Source organism: Lepisma saccharinum, chromosome 12 (genome assembly GCF_977018435.1).
Source record: "Lepisma saccharinum chromosome 12, izLepSacc3.1, whole genome shotgun sequence".
NCBI lineage: Eukaryota > Metazoa > Arthropoda > Insecta > Zygentoma > Lepismatidae > Lepisma > Lepisma saccharinum.
Genome location: NC_139240.1, coordinates 39,981,312 through 40,000,678, shown reverse-complemented (window position 1 = coordinate 40,000,678; position 19,367 = coordinate 39,981,312). Strand labels below are relative to the sequence as shown.

The 19,367-nt window shown below is 37.2% G+C and overlaps 1 protein-coding gene across 6 annotated transcripts in view; it reads right to left on the bottom strand.

Moving 5' to 3' along the window:
* Wdr33 (WD repeat domain 33) overlaps positions 1-19,367 on the bottom strand; it is an 87,460-nt gene that overhangs the window by 54,869 nt on the left and 13,224 nt on the right. For all 6 annotated transcript variants that reach the window (XM_083132166.1, XM_083132171.1, XM_083132170.1 and 3 more), the window contains exons 2-5: positions 19,000-19,293; positions 15,785-16,054; positions 11,725-11,876; positions 4,335-4,432 (exon numbers count right to left, since the gene is read on the bottom strand). In XM_083132166.1, the coding sequence (XP_082988292.1) occupies positions 4,335-4,432; positions 11,725-11,876; positions 15,785-16,054; positions 19,000-19,248 (769 nt within the window). In that variant the 5' untranslated portion in view covers positions 19,249-19,293. The remainder of the gene's footprint in view (positions 1-4,334; positions 4,433-11,724; positions 11,877-15,784; positions 16,055-18,999; positions 19,294-19,367) is intronic.

Genomic DNA, 19,367 nt, shown 5'->3' with positions numbered 1-19,367 from the left:
CACACGACTGAAAAAACTGAACTTGCATTGGTGGAAAAGGGAGAGAGACATGCAATGAAAAACTGCTGAGGTGAAAAATTACACAAAATAGGGAATAAATTGATAAAGAGACAATGAAGCTCCTCATGCGAACACATACTTTACTTACAAAAAAAGGGGCACATGAGACACAATTGAAAGATGATACAAGGATATGGATTAAGGTTATTTACTAGTGTTTGTAAAGGGGCCAAAAATAAAAAGTAAAGCAACAATGCAAGACAGACATGAAGTTTTTGAAGTTGTCAGTTTAGCTTTTGTAAAGTTCTAAAAATGGTGGTGTTAGTTTATTTGATATCAATGTAGGAAGTTTATATTTTGAAAATGTATAACAGCAATGTTTGATTTACTTTCTAAAATTACTACAAAAACAGCAATAAGAGACATATTTTTGTTCTTTAGCATTGCTTTTCTGCCACTTTTGGCTAATTGCAGCAATGTCAATGAGTGATTAGATTCAATTAATGAAGGGACACTCACAAAGAACACCCATGAACCAGGATGGGTACTCAAACCTGAAAGTCAACCACTCAGCCACAAAGCCGCTGCTGTTATCAGGGAACATCAAAACACGTTGACAAGAGTGGCCACAACCTACCTAGATTTTTCATTTCTTATTATGGTACGGAAGAAATTTTGAAAATTCAGCGATGCTTCCTTGTTTGTTTTCATGAAGTTTTTATGGAGTTTTACATGCACAGAAAGGCTAATTGGGACAGGACCTACAGTTTAAAGTGGGATCCAAACCACTACGTGCCTCAATCGGAACCTCTTCATTACAAGGCGACGCCGTTACCACTACACCATCGGGGAGGACTGTTTTACATGGTAAGCCACAATGGATTTAAATTACTTTAATACAATTACACTGCACAACACGAAATTTGTCCTTTAGATGAAAATGTGTGATTGTAATGTATTTGTGCATGACAAAAACGAATCTGCAATTTGTTTCCGTGTATCACGTTTAATTTAGCCAAAAACACAAAATTTCAAAGTTACATAAGAAATGTATAGTACAATAGCCGAAAGTGTGTTTCTCCTGTGTTACAAAGAATGAATGCTTGAAATTATACATTGGTATGACAGGATAACATGTATGCATGAAATACTGTTGCTTCCTCTGTGAGTGGGACAGTCGGGACAGAGATAATCATTATGTCCGTAAACACTGGCCGCTACTACAGGCATCAAGAACATATCACGAGATCTAATTGAGAAGCCCCAAAATGTGGGATGCGGAAACGAGAGAGAAGTTATTTTAATATAATCAATCAATCAGAATGTATTTCTGCCCCATTACACATCAAGCTTGGTTTGATGAGAATCTTCATCAAAGCACTAGGGCAAGAAGGCCAAGCTTTCTGGTACCTCTGGATGAAATTCCCACACTTAAGTGAGGCAAAGGTTAAGGAAGGTGTGTTTATTGGTACACAGATTAGAGCCGTTTGAGTCTACACTTTCTGAGCCAGCAAATGCAGCATGGCAGGCATCAAGTTGGTGTGTTCTAGTTTCCTGGGTAATGTCAAAGCACACAAATATGAATCACTGTTCGTGACATGGTGCACTGATTCCATATCATGGGATGCCACTTGTACTTAAATTACACTTTCTGGATTCACATTGGGCTCTTTCCCGAAAAACCTGGCAGCAGTCAGTGATGAACATGGGGAAAGGTTCCACCAGGACATTGCTGTTTGAAAAGTGGTTGCAACGGCAGTATGCTTACTGACTATTGTTGGTCTATCATCACTGAGACCCCTACAGATATGTACAAGCATAAATGCTTCACGTCATGTTTGTAGGTATTGTTACTGTGCTTTCTTGCTGTACAGTGTATTGTAATATGCCTTTCACACATGTATCAGGTGGCTGTGCAATAAAAATGATGCATGATAGAAACATACGGATTTCACACTTCAATTCTGTATCCTCGGTTTAGTCCAAATCACATGATTTCATCTGAAGAACTGAAAAGGTCTTCAAATTTGTTGTCAAGTATTATTAGGTTGTTTCATTTGTAATTGGGGAAAAACAAAAATAGTAGTCAATAATCGAGAATGTCAATAATTGTCAAGCTAACATTATATATTTCACACATATAATTTAATTTGAGTCTCAGTGATTTATGTTAATTATTATAAGGGCATTGCAGAAACATAACTCCAAACCGAAGGAGCATTTTTTGAGAGTGCAATGCTGCTAGTGGGGGGGGGGGGGGGAGGAAATAAACATGTATCCCTTCTCCCCATCAGCCGAAAACAATATACCTGCTTGCCCCTCTCTGGAAAAAAAAATATGCACACATCCATATCTACAACAAATAAAAAATAGCTAAAACTATGCCATCAGAATTGTTAAAGTATTTCATCAAAGTCTCAAGACAGCAGCGAGGTTTTTCCTTTACCACAAAGCAACTGATACACCAATGCCAGAAAGAAAAACAAGATGGATTTCAGTAGATTAAGTGGTTCATGTTCTCATTTTGAGTGTGGGCAATCCCAATTTCGGTACATTGTACAGACCCACTATTGGTAAGGCAACCCAGGGACTACTTCAAAGCAGTAACAGGTTCTTGTCCACAATTTCAGAAGCTAATGAAAAAATGTCTAGCAAGCCTTGGCCTTCAAAGAATGGTTGCATGCTGGAGTCATGATTCTTTTAGAATGAATGAGCAAACGAATGATGTATTTTACTTTGCTTTTCTCCACTTTTGGCTAATTGTGAAGATGAGAATGAATGATCATATGATGAAAATTGATGGGACACTCACAAACAGCCATGCCCAGGCCGAGTTTCGAACCTGGGAGCCCTGTGCTAACCACTCCATCACAGAGGCCAGCAAGTTTCCTTTGAAAGAGAGTTGCTGGCATCTAATGCTACCACAGATTTTGGGGTGCAGTGTGAAAAATAGTGTCATTGCTCTGTATAACATATCTTATATTTTCAATATAATCAATATACAAATTGCACGTAAAGAAATGGTCTATATTTACAGTTACCAGTAGACCAGGCATGGTTGAGGAGTTTTAATGTATGAAGAGGGCACAATATAAGGCCAGTGAGTGTGTATACTGCACAAGGAATAAGAAGAGGCTAAAGGAAAGACCAAACTGCCAGTGGAAAGAGAGGAGTGAATGAAAACACAAAATTTATAGGTTACACTTGTTTCTCCATCCAGCGAGAGACTGGAAATTTGTTGTTTGAGAAACAGACAGATGTAGCACCAATTTATCACATATACAGGACAGGAAAAAAATGTATTCTTAGGAATATGTCTGCCTTTTAAAAGATTCAGTAAATTGGAGATACATGATTACACCTTACTGCTAAGGATTAGAAGTGGAGATATGTCGATCTGACTCCAAATACAGCCGTTAAGAGAACATATGTTAAACATATGGTTCTCACACAATGAATTGTGAAGGATGACGATTTACAGTGGTCATTTTACATTGCTTTTCTACCTTGTCAGGTTAATTTTAACAAGGATGAATGAAAATTCAGATGAAAGAACAAATACCATTGAACACCTACGCTCTGGTCAGGACTCGAACCTAGAAGTTCTGCAGGCAAGATTGTGAGTCAAATACTTAACACAATTGGCCACCAAGAAAGAGAAGCAGAAGTATTTTACATTTCTTTTTGTGCCACTTTGACTAATTGTAACAATCAGGTTTAATGGTATTAGATGAAATTGAAGGCCAGAACTCAAACATGGAACCATTGGTGCAAGACTCTACGTACACTACCGAGGTAACAATAGTAAATACATTTTATCTTCGTGTAACTGGCAACTGAATAGTCAAATGATACTCAACATATTCAAGAAGTTCGAAGACTTGAAAAATAAAGCTATGCACACAATTTCATTCCCCACAATGGATTTGATTGATTGATTTGTTGTTTTAAGTCCACTTTATGCACAGTAAGGCTAATCGGGACTGGACCTACAGTTTAAAGTGGGATCCAAACCACTATTTACCTCCACCGGGTATCAAACCTGGGACCCCTTGATTACAAGGCAACGTCACTACCACTATGCCATCTCCCCACAATGGAATCTAAGGTTTAGTGCTCTACAAACAAAGATTTCAATATTCGCAACTCTAATCCATCATGAACCAAATTATTTTAATTGTACAATACCAATACCCCAGGATTACTTAGAAGCTAGAAACTAATTTGTTGTTATATTCCTGGCTAAACGAATAAACTTCCACCTTTAATCTACAATAACTAAACTGTGCAGACACTAAAAAAATTATGACCAAAATGAAGGAAAAAGTACATACCTCTCAGTATTCGTTCTTCGTTGCATCGATAGAAGTCCCATATCCTGATCGTGCCGTCATCGGAGCAAGTTGCAAATTTTTGATCGGTTGGGCTGAAGCTAAGTAGAAGATTTTTCTTTGTCAGAATTCCAGAATTTTTTCTTTCTTTTGTGTCTTCAAATATTTAATATATTTATGTCAAAACCCTACAATATACTCAACTAAGTAGTTTATTCATTATTGGATACGATGTCTGGGAATGTTACACAACTTCGGTTGTATTTTTTTCTTTTAAAAGATAAGGAAATAAAGGTTTCATCCAGGTTTTCCACTTCTCTAAATTTCCTTACATTCTTCTTTAAGCATTCTATTTGAAAATTCTTCAAATTTTGGATGATAGTGACAAATTCTGAGTGTTCACACCATAAATATTTTTCATGGGGATCATCATTGCATAACTTAGAATGAGAGCAATGAGAAATATTACTGAAGAATTGCAATGATGGAAATTGTTATTCTACTTAGGAAAAATGTTAAAATGAAACAGTTTCAAATGATACATCTGGCATTCTTGTGTTAAAAGTACTAAATATGTTATCAAAGTAACATCAATGCATAGTAACAAAAACAAGTCTTAAGAATAAAAAACATAAATAACATACTCATTTCTTAAGGAACAAGGTCTTCTTTTTCCTTATTTAATAAACACAAAATTAAGTTTCTTTCACCAAAGTCAGTTACATTTCTGTAAGATTACTGCATAGTCATGCACAGAAAAAATAAAATGCATTGCATGGACAATATTTTTTAATGTGTAGCTAAAGTACTAGTTACTTCTATCACAAAGTAATTTTCCACATTTATCCTTTTTCTTATGTTTTCAAATTTCATGTTACCTTTAAATGCTCAGAACTCTTTTAACATTACGATGGCTTTCATGTCATCACAAAAAGGAGACAACAGAAATATGATTTCCTATGCCATACTTTAGCAAGTGCATATTACTATGGACAATAAAATACATATTAGATTACATTTGTATGATGCCATAGAAGACATTTGTTTTTCTATATGTTCTTTTGTCCCTCTTTAGGCTAACTGAATGAAGAAGATGAATGACAATATGATGAAATTTATGATGATGAGATTCGACACAGAGTTGGCGGTAGCGAAGCTAAAGACAGAACAGCTCAGTTATGATTGAGGTAATTTATAAAAATACGTTAAAAAATTAACATTAAAAACTATACTTACGTATGCAAGTATGTTGTTCCTATTTTAATTTCTTTAGAACTACGTTTTGCAAACAAACTATCCCCTTCTACTATAGTACCTAGTTTTTCATACGAACCTGAAGAAGGGGACAGTTAGTGTCCGAAACGTAGTTCTAAAGAAAGAAAAATAGGAACAACATACTTGCACACGTAAGTACAGTTTTTAACGTCTTTTTATATTCTGGAATTGTTTGTAATACGCACCAAACCTACAAAATGCTATTCAGGTAGTTTGGGTGTATGAACAGGATGGGATGAGAAAGTGTGTTATCGAGATTATACACTATACAAGGAGTGGAAAAATGGTTAAGGTCAACACAAATGTACCTGGAAAAGGAACAGGTATTTGAGAGTGTTGAGAGAAAAAAGCAGAAGTGGAAAGCAAAAGTGCTGGAAGATGGAGACTGTTCACTTCTATGCCAACCCAACCAGACGTAACAAAAGATGGATGATGTCACTAAGGATTTCAGGTGGCCAGGCCTGGACTCAAAAGCAGATCATACAGGGCCACCAAAGCTGCACCACAGAAGGAATAAACTCTGATCTATACACTGTTGCTCATAAGATGGCTATGTCAATATGGACATTTGTGGTGGTGACGTGATCAGCACCACCTCTGGCTGCCTTTACCCCTCCTCCCCCACCAGGTGCCATTTATTAGAGGCTGGGTGATCCTGAGCAGCTTCATGCAGAGGGAAATTTCCACACGAAATCATCAATTATGAAAATCGTCTATCTTGGGAATTGAACTCTGGTTTTCCATTTGGCAATTCGATGCCCTATGGATTGAACCACTGTGTGTCTAATTATAGTAGGGATGGGCCAATACCGATAAAGTACCGATACCGATATTCTACCAAAATGATATAAAATTAGATATGGTACTTGAAGAACATGAAATGTTCCTTGATCTCCTTAACAAATGTGTGTTTCGAGGTGACTGCAGTGCAAAAGAAGTTTAATATTTAGACAATTACTTAGAAAGTAGGGCATCGAGATTGTCTGTCCATAAAAATTACAACAAAATGGTAGAATTTTGCACTAAATTATATTTATCGATATATTGGATCAGTAAAATAATCGTTAATTTTACCGATAAACCAATATACCGGTATGCCTATATCGGCCGATACCGATAGAGTACCGATTAACTGGTCCCATCCCTAATTTTTAGGAATACTGGATTGGTAAAACAATTGGCAATACCATTTATCAGTCTCATCTCTACCAATTGGAATTCTATGATAAACCTTGGCACTGTAAGGTTAGAACAAAGATGTTATGTTACAAGGAAAGGGAGGGGGGGTTGGTTTTCCAGCTTTTGCCTTTGTTTTAAGCCTAAAAATTGCATTAATTCAGTATTATGAGGACACTAAGTAGTGTACTCCATTCATGAAATTCAAATAACTGTGGCAATGGGACTTCTGCATTCGTTATGAACCACCCAATAAAAAGCTACTTCATGGACCTTGGCCCTCACGGAGCTGTAACACAACAGAGGTCAGTTCTAATTTTAGGAATGTTAATCTAACAATGGACCTTATTTTTGTGGCACCCTTCTTTGAAAGAAAAACCCTGAAGCAGTTGTCTCAATTTCAACTTGAACTTTATTCATTCACTACGTGATACTGACACCACCCAAGGGAAATGCCCTGGGCCAACCAGTGTGTGCAGAAAAACTAGCTAGGTAAATGATCTATTAGCCAAATATACATATTTGCATGATACTATGGGATACTAAACGCGATTGCTATCTCCAGTTTACCATACGTGGTGTATGAGACGAAATAATTTCAGAGAGTAAATTCATTACGAGTGAAGGAAAACAAAGTGTTTTATCTATTAAGGAAAAAAGAGTTTTATCTAATGGAAGAAAATTCAGAAGGAAAATTTGCAGCTTAAATGTGAAAGAATTCATTATACTGATGGAAAAAAAAACAACTTGAAAAGTAGTGTTGACTAAGAATGTAGTAGTCTTGAGCTTCTTCAAGATCATAAAAGACTAGTGAAGAATAGTTTTTCTTTGTTGCTAACAGCATATTTGTTGAAAAAAAACAAGTTTTTTGAGGCCTCTTATAATTTCCAAAAATGAAGTAAACTACAACTAACAGAGGAGAAGACTAAGAAAGTATGACCAGTGTAGTCATCAGAGGGAAATACATTACCTTTGACAGAAAAATTGTGTCTAGTATTGAATGTGTTTGGCCACAAAAATAGTAAGCAGCAGTGCATATATTACATGCAGATTGCAACCACAATTCACATTTCTGAGTTGAAAAAAAAATTAGGTATCTGGTATTACCTTATTTATTCATTGTCTCATCATCCTACCAGTTTATGGTGCAGTCCATATTTTTTCCCCCCAAATCAACTGATTCTATTGCAGACATTTAGACACTTGATATGAATATTTTCATTCTTGTATGTTATTTTTGTTCCCAATTTTCTATTTTAGCTGTTTCAGAGGAAACAAAAAAGTCAATTTTACGAGACCTTTCACTCTGCTCATTATATGTAAATAACCCCTTCTTTCACTATGCCAACTAAATCCCAACCTTTTAATGCTAGTCTCAATTGTTTCATATTCCTGCAGCTGAAACTTGGTTTTGATTCTACTTTTATGCTCAGATAAGATGATCAGAACTGATCTATAATTTTAGTGGGACCCAACTGACTGCACTGTGCCAAAAATGATGATTGAACCAGGGGCTCACTGATTACAAGATTATGCCATGTATGCTATAAGCCAGGTTGCAGCCGATTCATTTATTGAGAACTAAGATTAATTTAACTTGATCTAATATATATGCATGAAGCTTTCAAAAACAAGGGCCTAAAAGAAATAAACAGGTTAGTGAAGACTACACGATACCTTAATTGCACATCTATATTCACCCCTAATACTACAACAATTAAATCAAGAATACTCTTCCACTTCTCACAATATCTAGGAAGCATAATTGAGAGAAGTGGAAGAATAGATGAGGAGGTACACAGAAGAGGGCAAATGGGTGGTGGACTATATCAAAGCATTCGAAGATTAATATGGAACTGGGATGTACCTATGAAATGCAAAAATGTAACATATAACGCATACTATGCACCAATAATTACATATGGAGCAGAGGCTTGGACAATGACACAAAGAGACAAAAGAAAGATGCAGGTAGGTAGTGGAAATTAAAATTTTAAGGAGTATGTTGGGGAAGACTAGAAGGGATGGAATAAGGAATGAGGAGATCCGACAGACAGTGGGGATGGTGAAGCTTCAGGACAGGATAGATCAGGCACAGATTAGATGGTTCGGACACATGAAGAGGATGGGTACAGAAAGACTGCCAGTAAGAGCTTACAATGCGCACGAGTGGGAGTAATGCCAAAGGGGAGAACAAGATGGGAACACTGTGGAAAGAGACGAGTGGTGGAAGACCAGAAAAAAATGGAGGTGCTTGCCTTCTACGATAACACAGCCAGAGGCAGGAAAGAGTTTACAGGATACTTGTTGGGAAATGGTAAGGCACCTTTAAGAAGGTCAAGAATGGATTGATTCTGCTCAGGATGTGGGCAGATGGAAGTGTTGCTGCGGCAGTGAATTTACAGGTTTATTAATCTTCGTAACTGTGCACATATGTTACTAGTAAGCACATATACCTTTCTGTGCCCTTCACCAAGTTAATTGTGCTACTTACTCTGTTAGTATATGAGGCAAATAAAAAGAAACACTGACCAAAACATTTCAGTTTCTATTCAGAGAAATAATATTCCCCTATTTATTTATGTACAGCTGAAAAGCAATCAGCAATCTTGAATATGTACAGGCATGGTATTACACGCAAGGATCATGTGTGGAAAATGTACAAGGCAAGACACTGAACAAACAAAACAATGGCTTTGTTTTGCAATTGAAAAACAATACATGAATGTGAAGTACAGTTTGTGCACTGGTAGGCTAATCAAGACGACCTAGTTTTGAGTGAAATCTGAACCACTTCAGTTACTACTATGCTACTGAGAAAATCCCGACCAACAACTGTAATGGCAATGCTCATTGAATTTCATTGAGTGGTCCCAGGTTTGATTACCAGTGGGAAACGAATAGTAGCCGACTCATCAGCAATGGTACTTGAAGTGCTGACCATGCATCGCCCAATAAAAAGCTGCCTTCCAGGTCTTGGTCATCAATCAGCGGTTTGCAAAGCAGGGAGTTTTTGGTTGGCTACAAAAATTAAGAGGATGAGCGCCCTGTATATTTTATTTTTCATTTTCTCCTCCTTAAATTCTACGTCCATAAGAAGCAAGATAAGAAAGTTAATGTTATTGACAAGCTTTTTCTGTAAATATTTTGGTCTTGGATGATGCAGCTGTTCTTATTATAAAGTTGTTGTTTTTCCTAATTGCTAATGAATGTAAGGAAGGAACACTCATGCATGCTAAGAGTCAAACCCATATCTTTAGTGGAGGATTGTAAGCTGCTTAAACGTGGTAGCATTTGTGAAGCATTCTCAGTTAATGTTTAAAGTTCTTTCCTTTGGAATATGCAGTCCAGGGTTAATCCCATGTGACCACTGAGTATTGCTGTAGCATCATGAGCACCGCCATTGGGGAGATACTTGAAAAAGAAAGTTTGTATTTAGAAAGCCAAACAACTAAAGTAATGTGCTGGCCACGAATTACCAAATAAAAAGCCACTTGTCCTCAAATGTTTGTTGAACCATAGTTTAGCTCTAGGTTGGCACCCATGTGAACAGTCTCGTTTCAATGTTCCATGACACAGTCTTTATCCTCAATGTATTGACTGTCCGTCCTACCTCCTGAGCACAGGAAAATGTAGAGGATGCAGAGGTAGGGTTCCACACATTCTCAACATCGACCATGCTGGAGGTGATGTGACCAAAACCATGTTCTGGCCACCTTTAACTCTAGGCACGCATTGCTGAGGTTGGGTGAGTCCAAGAGCCATTAATGAAGGAAGATTAGTGGAAAAATTTCCACCAGAGATCACCTGGAGTTTCCAGGCTGTCACACTTCGTACCAATAAGACAATTTGCCTACAGCTAAAGATCAAAATATTCTAAGCATGCAGTTTTAAATTGTTTTATCTAAAGGGAACGTAAAGAAGAGAGCCAAACTGTGACTCGTAATTTCATCACAAAAAAGGATCAAATCTTAAAATAACTTGATCACCAAGCAACAAGCGCAACTATTCAGCTACCATACACACCCCGATCAACACCCTCCACCCCCTCACATAAAGTATAACAAGTCTAGAATACGTTAAAGATGGAATTATTTGATGTTATGGGCAATAGTCCATCATAATTAATGAATCTTGTCAAAATGCACTTGAGGATGAAACAAAATAATAACCAACAGACAGAAAACGAAACCTAACAAGCCGACCAATCACCTTCAAGCAGAAAAATGCTGATACTTCAATATTAGTTGTGTGGAGATCATGTGGCAAATCCAATCAAGTTTCCACCACACAATTTTCCATGAAAATGTTCCTAACTTTCTATAAGGGGACAGTACACTATTTTCACCTCTAGAAAAAAAAATCTAAATGAATAAAACAAACATGCATTTTTGTTCTTTTCATTTCTTGTTTCGGATACCATCACAAGAATGCCAGATATGCATTTGAAACAGCCCACATTTATGTAAAAAACCATCTTTATTGCTTTCTTAAACTGCCTCATACGTTCTTCAACATTACATCTTAAAATCTGATTCCCAAACTATATGGTAACTTTATTTTGGAATTGCAACTACAAAAAATGCTTTTTACATTGAAAACATGCAACAGACCATAATACCAAACATTTTTCTATCTCTTATTGGTTTTAACAAAATCAGTTCACTATATACAGCATGGAAAATACCATACATATTTAATGGACATTTTTTTCACAAATTCAACATTAAAAGTGTATTTCTTTATTAATTTTTCAGTTATTTATATCGATTCAGGATAAGGATTTATTATTACTTTATTTTCAGGGTAAGGATGCGGGGGTTTCCTGAAAACTTTATTTATTTGTGAAATATAGGACATGGAAGTAGATAAAATAAAACTTGCTATCTTTATTGTAAATAGAAATAACAGCCACCAAATTTTCAGGCCGAAATCCAAGTACCTGAGGCCACGAATAGCTTCCTTATGCGCCTGGAACATCTTCACATTGTTCATGTTTGACTGCCAGTATTTTACATACCCACTATGGTCGCCAGTTACCATCCACACGTCGTTGTGGGACCACACCATCGTTCGCACCGGACTGTCATGAGCCTGGAAAGTAAGAAAGGGCAGTATGTAGAAATGAGTGTTTTTTTCAGGTTTGGCAAACGAATATTAAATTTCGTTTGTCATTCAGTGCATAGTAAAGTGCTGCACGAAAATAATTTCGCTCAAGCACAAAACAGTTTACACGGATGATGCTAGATACAATATGGAATATACAGGGTGTCCCACTTATACGTATAATAAAAGAAAAAATCATAACTTCTAAACAAACTGTCAGAATGATGTGATTGTTGTTTTATTTTAAAGAATGACTCAGAAATTATTTTTAGCAACACATTCGGTGGTAGTTGCGCATGCACAGTAGCCAGAATGTCTTGAAAACTGATATTATCAGTTTCTCAGTACCCATTCGTCATGTGGTCACCACAAGAAAAGGTGTTTTGTATTTTAACGTTGTCTGAAGTGAAGTCTGTGACACTTGTACAGAGACGATTTCGTGCACGTTATGGTTTGGGTGCTAAAGAAGTAGTTCCATCGTACATTTCAATAAAGAAATGGGAAACACAGTTACGTGAAACCGGTTCATTTCTCAAATCTCGTTAGAGACTTCCTGGATGTGCATATCAATGGACAGGAAGAGGTTCGAATTTTATTGAATGGCTCCCACAGTTATCAGACCACACTGTGTGTGATTTTTTGTTGTGGAGGTGTGTTAAGGACAAAGTTTACTGTACACCGGTTAGAGATTTGCAAGACTTGCGTGAAAGAATTGTGGTTGCAGTAAGCAACATTACCCGGCACATGCTTCAAAACGTGTGGCTTGAGGCTGACAACCGGTTTGACATTTACCGTGCCACTAACGGTTCACATGTGGAAGTGCGCTAGTTTTCTTGATTTGTAAAAAAAAAAATTCTGAGTTCTTACATGTTTGTACAAAAAATATTGGTAAATAAAAAAGTTGTGATTTTTTCTTTTATTATACGTATAAGCGGGACACGCTGTAGAGTTGCTCGAGCGAATAATGCTCGAACAGGCAAAACGAGCTGTACACGCTTGAAGTCCAGTAGTACACATATAACTGTAATTTGTCTGTTGTAGTGGGCCCTCAAATATCGATCGTGAGGTGAAAGACGCAGTGAAATTGAAACTTAAGTGAACATTGTCATTATCTCCATTCTAAAATGTAGTTTTGTCTATCTTACCAATACAGTGATATATGAAAATGAAATAGATTGTGGGCTGAAACTGCCAGGACGGATATTTTATGCATGTGTCTATGATTATTGTCACATTAAGGAAGTATTTACACCGAAGAGACACGCAACAGGCGACACATGACAATCAACGTCAGTGTTTCACACCAAAGAGACAAGCTGCACGGGACACTTGTTTCTTACTCAGTTTGCATGGATAAAGCGAAGACCTAAACACTAGAGAAATGGTTCTCAACCTTCTTGAAACCATGACCCGGTATTTATTTTTTAAGTCAATGCCCTTAGTCCAAGAATTTTACTCATAAATGCCTTTCTAGTATTTAAGATTTTATGCATGAATTAACATGTACCCATGAAATTAAATATTGAAAAATAAATTCTAGCATAATCATAAAGAGTTTGGTTGTGTTTTAAGTCCACTTTATGCACAGTAAGGCTAATCGGGACTGGACCTACAGTTTAAAGTGGGATCCGAACCATTATGTGCCTCCACCATAATCATAAAGAGTAATACATAATAGTTTGATTACGTGTAGGATTGTTGACAAATATAAAAATATGGATGACGAAGTGGTAACGTCGCCTCCTTGTAATTAAGTGATCCTGGGTTCTATACCACAGTGGAGCACTGGGCAAATGTCTATTTGTGCATAAAATGGACTTAAAAAACAAAAACTCACAACTCAAATATGATATTGGGATTGTGTTATTTGTCAACCAATTTTAGCAGAACCTTTCGCAGCTCAGTATAGTTGATGGGAGGACCCGGAGGTTGAAATACAATGCACTAGAGTACTTTACCATGTTCACTGATCTATTTTGGACTAATGTGCCTCCATATGCTGGCTTTTTCAAATAAAAGCAGCCACGTCATAAATGGCTAAAACACTGCATCTTTACACAAAGTTGGAAGGCAAATTACAGTCGATAAATGCATCAAAATGAACGTTGTTCTTAAATCTTAAAACAGTGTTAAAACATTGTACAGTTGGATACTCTATTCTATCAATAAATTAGAGCTTGTTGTAAGGCCTCCAATTGGGCTCACTTCTAGTCTAAATATAGCTCGTTGGAATGAAGCATTCACTGTGCATACGTGAACAACAAACTGAGGCGACACGATGCACCGTATTGAGAAAACGACACAGTCTGAGCGACATGCAAGCGAATTGCAGCTTGTCGCGTTGCTTTGATTCGAAAGGTTCAATTGATTACTGAGTGTTCGCTTGCAAGTGACACGTGTCTCTTGCAGCATGTTACATGTTGCGTGTCGTCTCTCTCTTTGGTGTGAATTCTCCCTAAAATGATATCCCACTGTAAATGCTCAAGCGTGGGAGATTCGAACAAGTACAAAAAAGCGAAAGTGGTTCCATGCAGTACTCTAGTACACACACATTTATTGATGAATTAATATGAAAATCTATTCTTTACAAATGGCTACACTGCTTCTTTTATAAATTGTTATTATTTTTACCCAAGAAGGATCTACAGTGGAACCTCAATTTTAAGTTTTACAGGGAACCAAGCTGAAAAAACTGAAAATTCATTTTTTTTTTATCCAGGCAAGTTTGAAAAGTGCATATCTGAAAAATTTCCAAAATAAAAATTAGCGTCACTTTTCTGCCACTTTTGACTAACCGCACCGATAAGGATGAGTGATGAAACTGATGAAGGGACATACACACAAGAACACACATGCCCAGGATAGGATTCGAGCCTGGGACCCCTGGCATTGCAGTATGCTGTGCTAACCACTCCTGCACGGAGGTTGGCAAGTTTTTCACCTTTGTCACATTAACCTTTTGATTACCGAGCCCATTTTCTCATGTAAGCCCCCGGGATCGGGCAAATTTTTAGCAAAATGCAGAGTTTCATTTAGATGACTGTAGATCGGAGGCTAATTGCTCTAGACAGACAAATGAAGTACCGTTATACGCGGAATGAACCATAGATTCGGACTACATACAATTTATGTACATTTGAGTGTATACATGGATGCAGGGGGAGGGGAGGAACCGGAAAATTTCAAAATCGCAGAAAAAATGCCCTTCTGCCCCTGGAAAACAAAGTACAGGACATTGTCAAAATACACATGGAAATGATCGGAGGCATGTTTGGAACAAGAAAATAATTGCACTATTATCTTATGAGCAATACAACACAACTTGTACCTCCCAAACGACACGTTTGTGCACCACTGACTCAGTTTCAAAGGAAGCTGCCATTTTCCTGCCTTTTTATGGAAGAACAAGACGTGCAAGAGTCTTTACGGTGCAGTATATGTGTTAACAATAATATAAAAGAAAAAAATCGCAATTCCAGCAAATAATAGCGACATTATGACATAAAAACTATGAACATGTCAAAGTATCTCGATTGAGATACCTGGTTCCCGAGGGTTTACAGGTAAGTATCTCAATCAAGATACCTGGTAAACAAGAGGTTAAAAATAAAAAATCAAGGTTCCACTGTATACTGAAATCCATATTGATTTTTCACGGAAATGTAGTAATACAACACACACTATCTGAAAGCATCAGACATGTCTTCTTCCTGAATCAAAAATGTACTAGGTAACATTGAAATCTCACAACATATTCATAATGAATTGCATAGTTTTATCAAATACATAAGCAACAAAGGAACACCGAAACAAATAATGCAGTCAAACTGCAAACTTCAAATCCTGGAGCATGGACACACACATCACACCCACCACCTCAATCTACAGCAAATTACCTGAAGAATAGTTTCAAAATTGAACGTGAGTCCATTCCACAGAGTAAACTCTCCACTGGAAGCTCCAGTAACTAATCTCCTGCCTTCTGGAGTCCACGCTAAGCAAAATATTGGACACCTCATTTTGTTGGTTGCAGTCTTCACAAATTTGGTTGTTACTGAATTAATTGCGTTATCTACATAACTAGGTGGGGGATAGAGTTCAGGGTAGTAACAAAGGTCCGGCTGAAGGGCTCTGTAATCTCGGAAGTCTCGTTGCCACACCCTGCCCTGAAAAGAAAATGCATAACATGGTGTTAGAAAGTGGGTGCATTTACACACATCAATTTGCAACACAATACCTACTATCGGATTAAAAATTTTGGATTTTCGAGTTTGAACCCCAATTAAATTAACCATTAGACCTGCATAAAAATCAGTTACATCAAAATTTAGCTCATCTAGCTCCACTAAGCTACTGTAACCAATCTTTTTCAAATATGCTTTCGAATTTTTATAGTAGTGAGAACAAGAAAAGTGGCTGTTTTTTTGTGATTTGAGAACGACCACTCTCCTTGAAATTCAATGAATAAAATACTTGAGGTGCGATCGTGAAATTTAAATACAGTGTAGGTAGAAAAGTTGTAAATACAATTCTTAATTTTCAGATTTTTTAAAATTCATCAAGAAAAGTTTTCAAATACTTTGTTTTATTTTGACGCTCTTTGTGGCTGTTTTTAAAACTCATTATCATTGTCAATGCACATTGCAAAACAGATTTTATAAAGATTTTCATTCAATGAAGTAAATGTGTGTTGAATGTGGCGACGCCGCAAACATTAACAGCTAGCAGATTCTATGGTTCCGAGGACATTGCTGTAGTGACAGCACATGTGGTGTTGTCACATTCAACACACATCTTTAATCCAACAATAATGGGTATTAAAAATGGTTGCAAATAGCTTCAATACAAGAGAAAGATTGTGTTTGTAGGACAATTTAATACTACGAAAAAGTTTCATAGAATTTTCAATGAAAAATGTAGGCTCGACCAGGACTTGAACAAGGGTCTCTGAGCTGCCGAGCCGGACTGGCTTCACCTGATTTTTAGCTGTCACTGTCTACGTATACGGGGTTTCAAAGGCAACAGATCCCATTGCAGTATAGAACGACCATAAGGATAAAAACCTTGGACAAAAAGTACCTGCGCAGCTTTTCCTTCTTCCGTTACGCTCGGTCCATAAGGAAGCATGGTCCACTTTCCCCCTCCCCTCCACGCCGGAGTGCGGTGCTTTGGAGTCGCGGGTCTTAGTAGGTTTTTTTGCTTGTGGTTCCACTATAGCACTGACAGAGATGATTCCACACAGGTAAAACAGCGACAGCAAAAAATCAGGCGAAGCCAGACTGGCTCGGTAGCTCGGTGGTAGAGCAATGGCATGGCATGCCAGAGACCCGAGTTTGAGTCCTGGCCGAGCCTGCATTTTTCATTGAAAATTCTACGAACTAGATCTCCCGTGTGTGCCTAATCTTTAAGAAAAAGTTGTTTCATAAAATTCAATAGAACATTTTTTTGGCAGTTTCAAAATTCTGAAAATTAAGAATTTTATTGTATTTGAAACCTTTCTCCATGCGCTGTATTTAAATTTCATCATGATCGGACCACACGTTTCTTTTTAAGAATTTCAAAGAGAGCACTCATTTAGAAAACAAAAAACTTGGCACTTTCTTGCACTCATGACAATAATTTGTTGCCATAGCTTAAAGAATACAAACAGATTATATTATGCCATAAACAAAGGATTTTTAGGGAAAAAGGAAATAAGCCAAAAAACAAAAATGATTGTGTACAAATCAACTTATGTACCAACGTTGATATATGGAAGTGAATCCTGGATAATTAATGAAAAACAAAAACAAAACTTACAAACAGTAGAAATGAAATATTTGAGGAGAACAGTGGGAAAGACCAGAAGGGACAAAATCAGAAATCAAACAATCAGAATAACATTAAACACAAAACCAATATATCAGGATGTGGAGCAAGCACAACTCAGATGGTTTGGACACCTCAGCAGAATGCTTGAACATCGAATACCTAAACAGGTATGGGAAGCAAGAATGGGAGGATTGGGTACAAAGAGACCGAAAGGAAGACCACATAGGACATGGAATGAGGGAGTGAAGGATATCCTGAGCAGGAGGAACATCTCGTGGAGTGAAGGAAGGAAGCTGGCAGAAGATCGTGACAGATGGCGAGCTCTCTACAAAACCTCGACACCAATCGGTAGAAGAGGATCGGAATAAGTAAGTAAGCAAGCTTAAGGCAGAATTAAATAAGCTAAATTATGATGTAACTATTTTTTAGGTAGATTAACTGGTTAATCTTTGATTGGAGTCCAAACTCAAGTATCCATAATTTTTAATCTGATAGTAAGTGTGTCAAAGTAACACATACATGTAAAAAAAAAAAAAATCTAAACTTATTTTAACTCCACTTTATGCTAAAATAGGCAGATCGATATCTTGATTTGGTTAATTTTACTTTGCTTTTCTGCCACTATTGACTAATTGCAAAGATGAGTATATGATGAATGGACACTAATAAAGAACACCCATGCCAGGGCTGGGATTCAAACCCAGGACCCTTGAAGACTTAGCATGCTGTTCTAAACCACTCCACCATCTGCCACAGAGGTGGGCAATAGACAAATCTAGATTGCCTTCAGAGTTTAATGTACAATGGAAACCACTGTGCAGGATTTTCAGATTACGAGGCAGCAATTGTTAACCACTACACTACCTGGAAAAGGGTGTAATGATATCTTTATAGCCTTGTAAGCATGGGATCTCTGGTGGAGGTATATAGTGGTTTGGATCCCACTTTAAACTACAGGCACAGTTCCAATTAGCCTATCTGTGCACAAAGTGAACTTAAACATTCAAAACTACCAGGAAAAGCACAAAAATGTCCCAATTTTCATTTTCCCTGAAAAACTGAATTTACTGTAACTTATCAAAAAATCCATGAAAATTGCAACTGTAATAGAATAGAAACAAACACTCACTTACAAAGCATGCAAAATATCCATGAACCTTTCACCATATGAGTGTGCTTCTATACGAGTGACCATATGAAAGGTGCCATTGTCATAGCTCAAAATAAAATTAATTTCTATGGCTAATTATTTCAAAACAGTGACATGATCCAACACAATAAACATTTAAAATGAACTTACCTCCAACATTTTTATAATTGAAGAATTGTAGTCAACAGTTTTTCGCATAACACTTTTCCGTAGTCTCTTCCCGTCAAATTCATTATCGGGTCCTGGTCTAGGGTAAGGTCGATACGGCTGATAGAAATGCATTCGCTGTACTTTGTCCTGAGGCTGGAAGCGGGGTGTGAAATGCGGCTGCTGTGGCAGAGGTGGTGGTGGCACCCCCAAATTAGGAATTGGGGGTGGCGGATGATGAAATTGCATCATTCTGATAGGTAGGGTTTAGTCACTCATGTGCCGATGGATGTTAATCTAAAGGAAGAAAGAAAACTACTATAATACATATATTAAGGCCATGGCTTTCATTTTCAAACAATATTATTCTT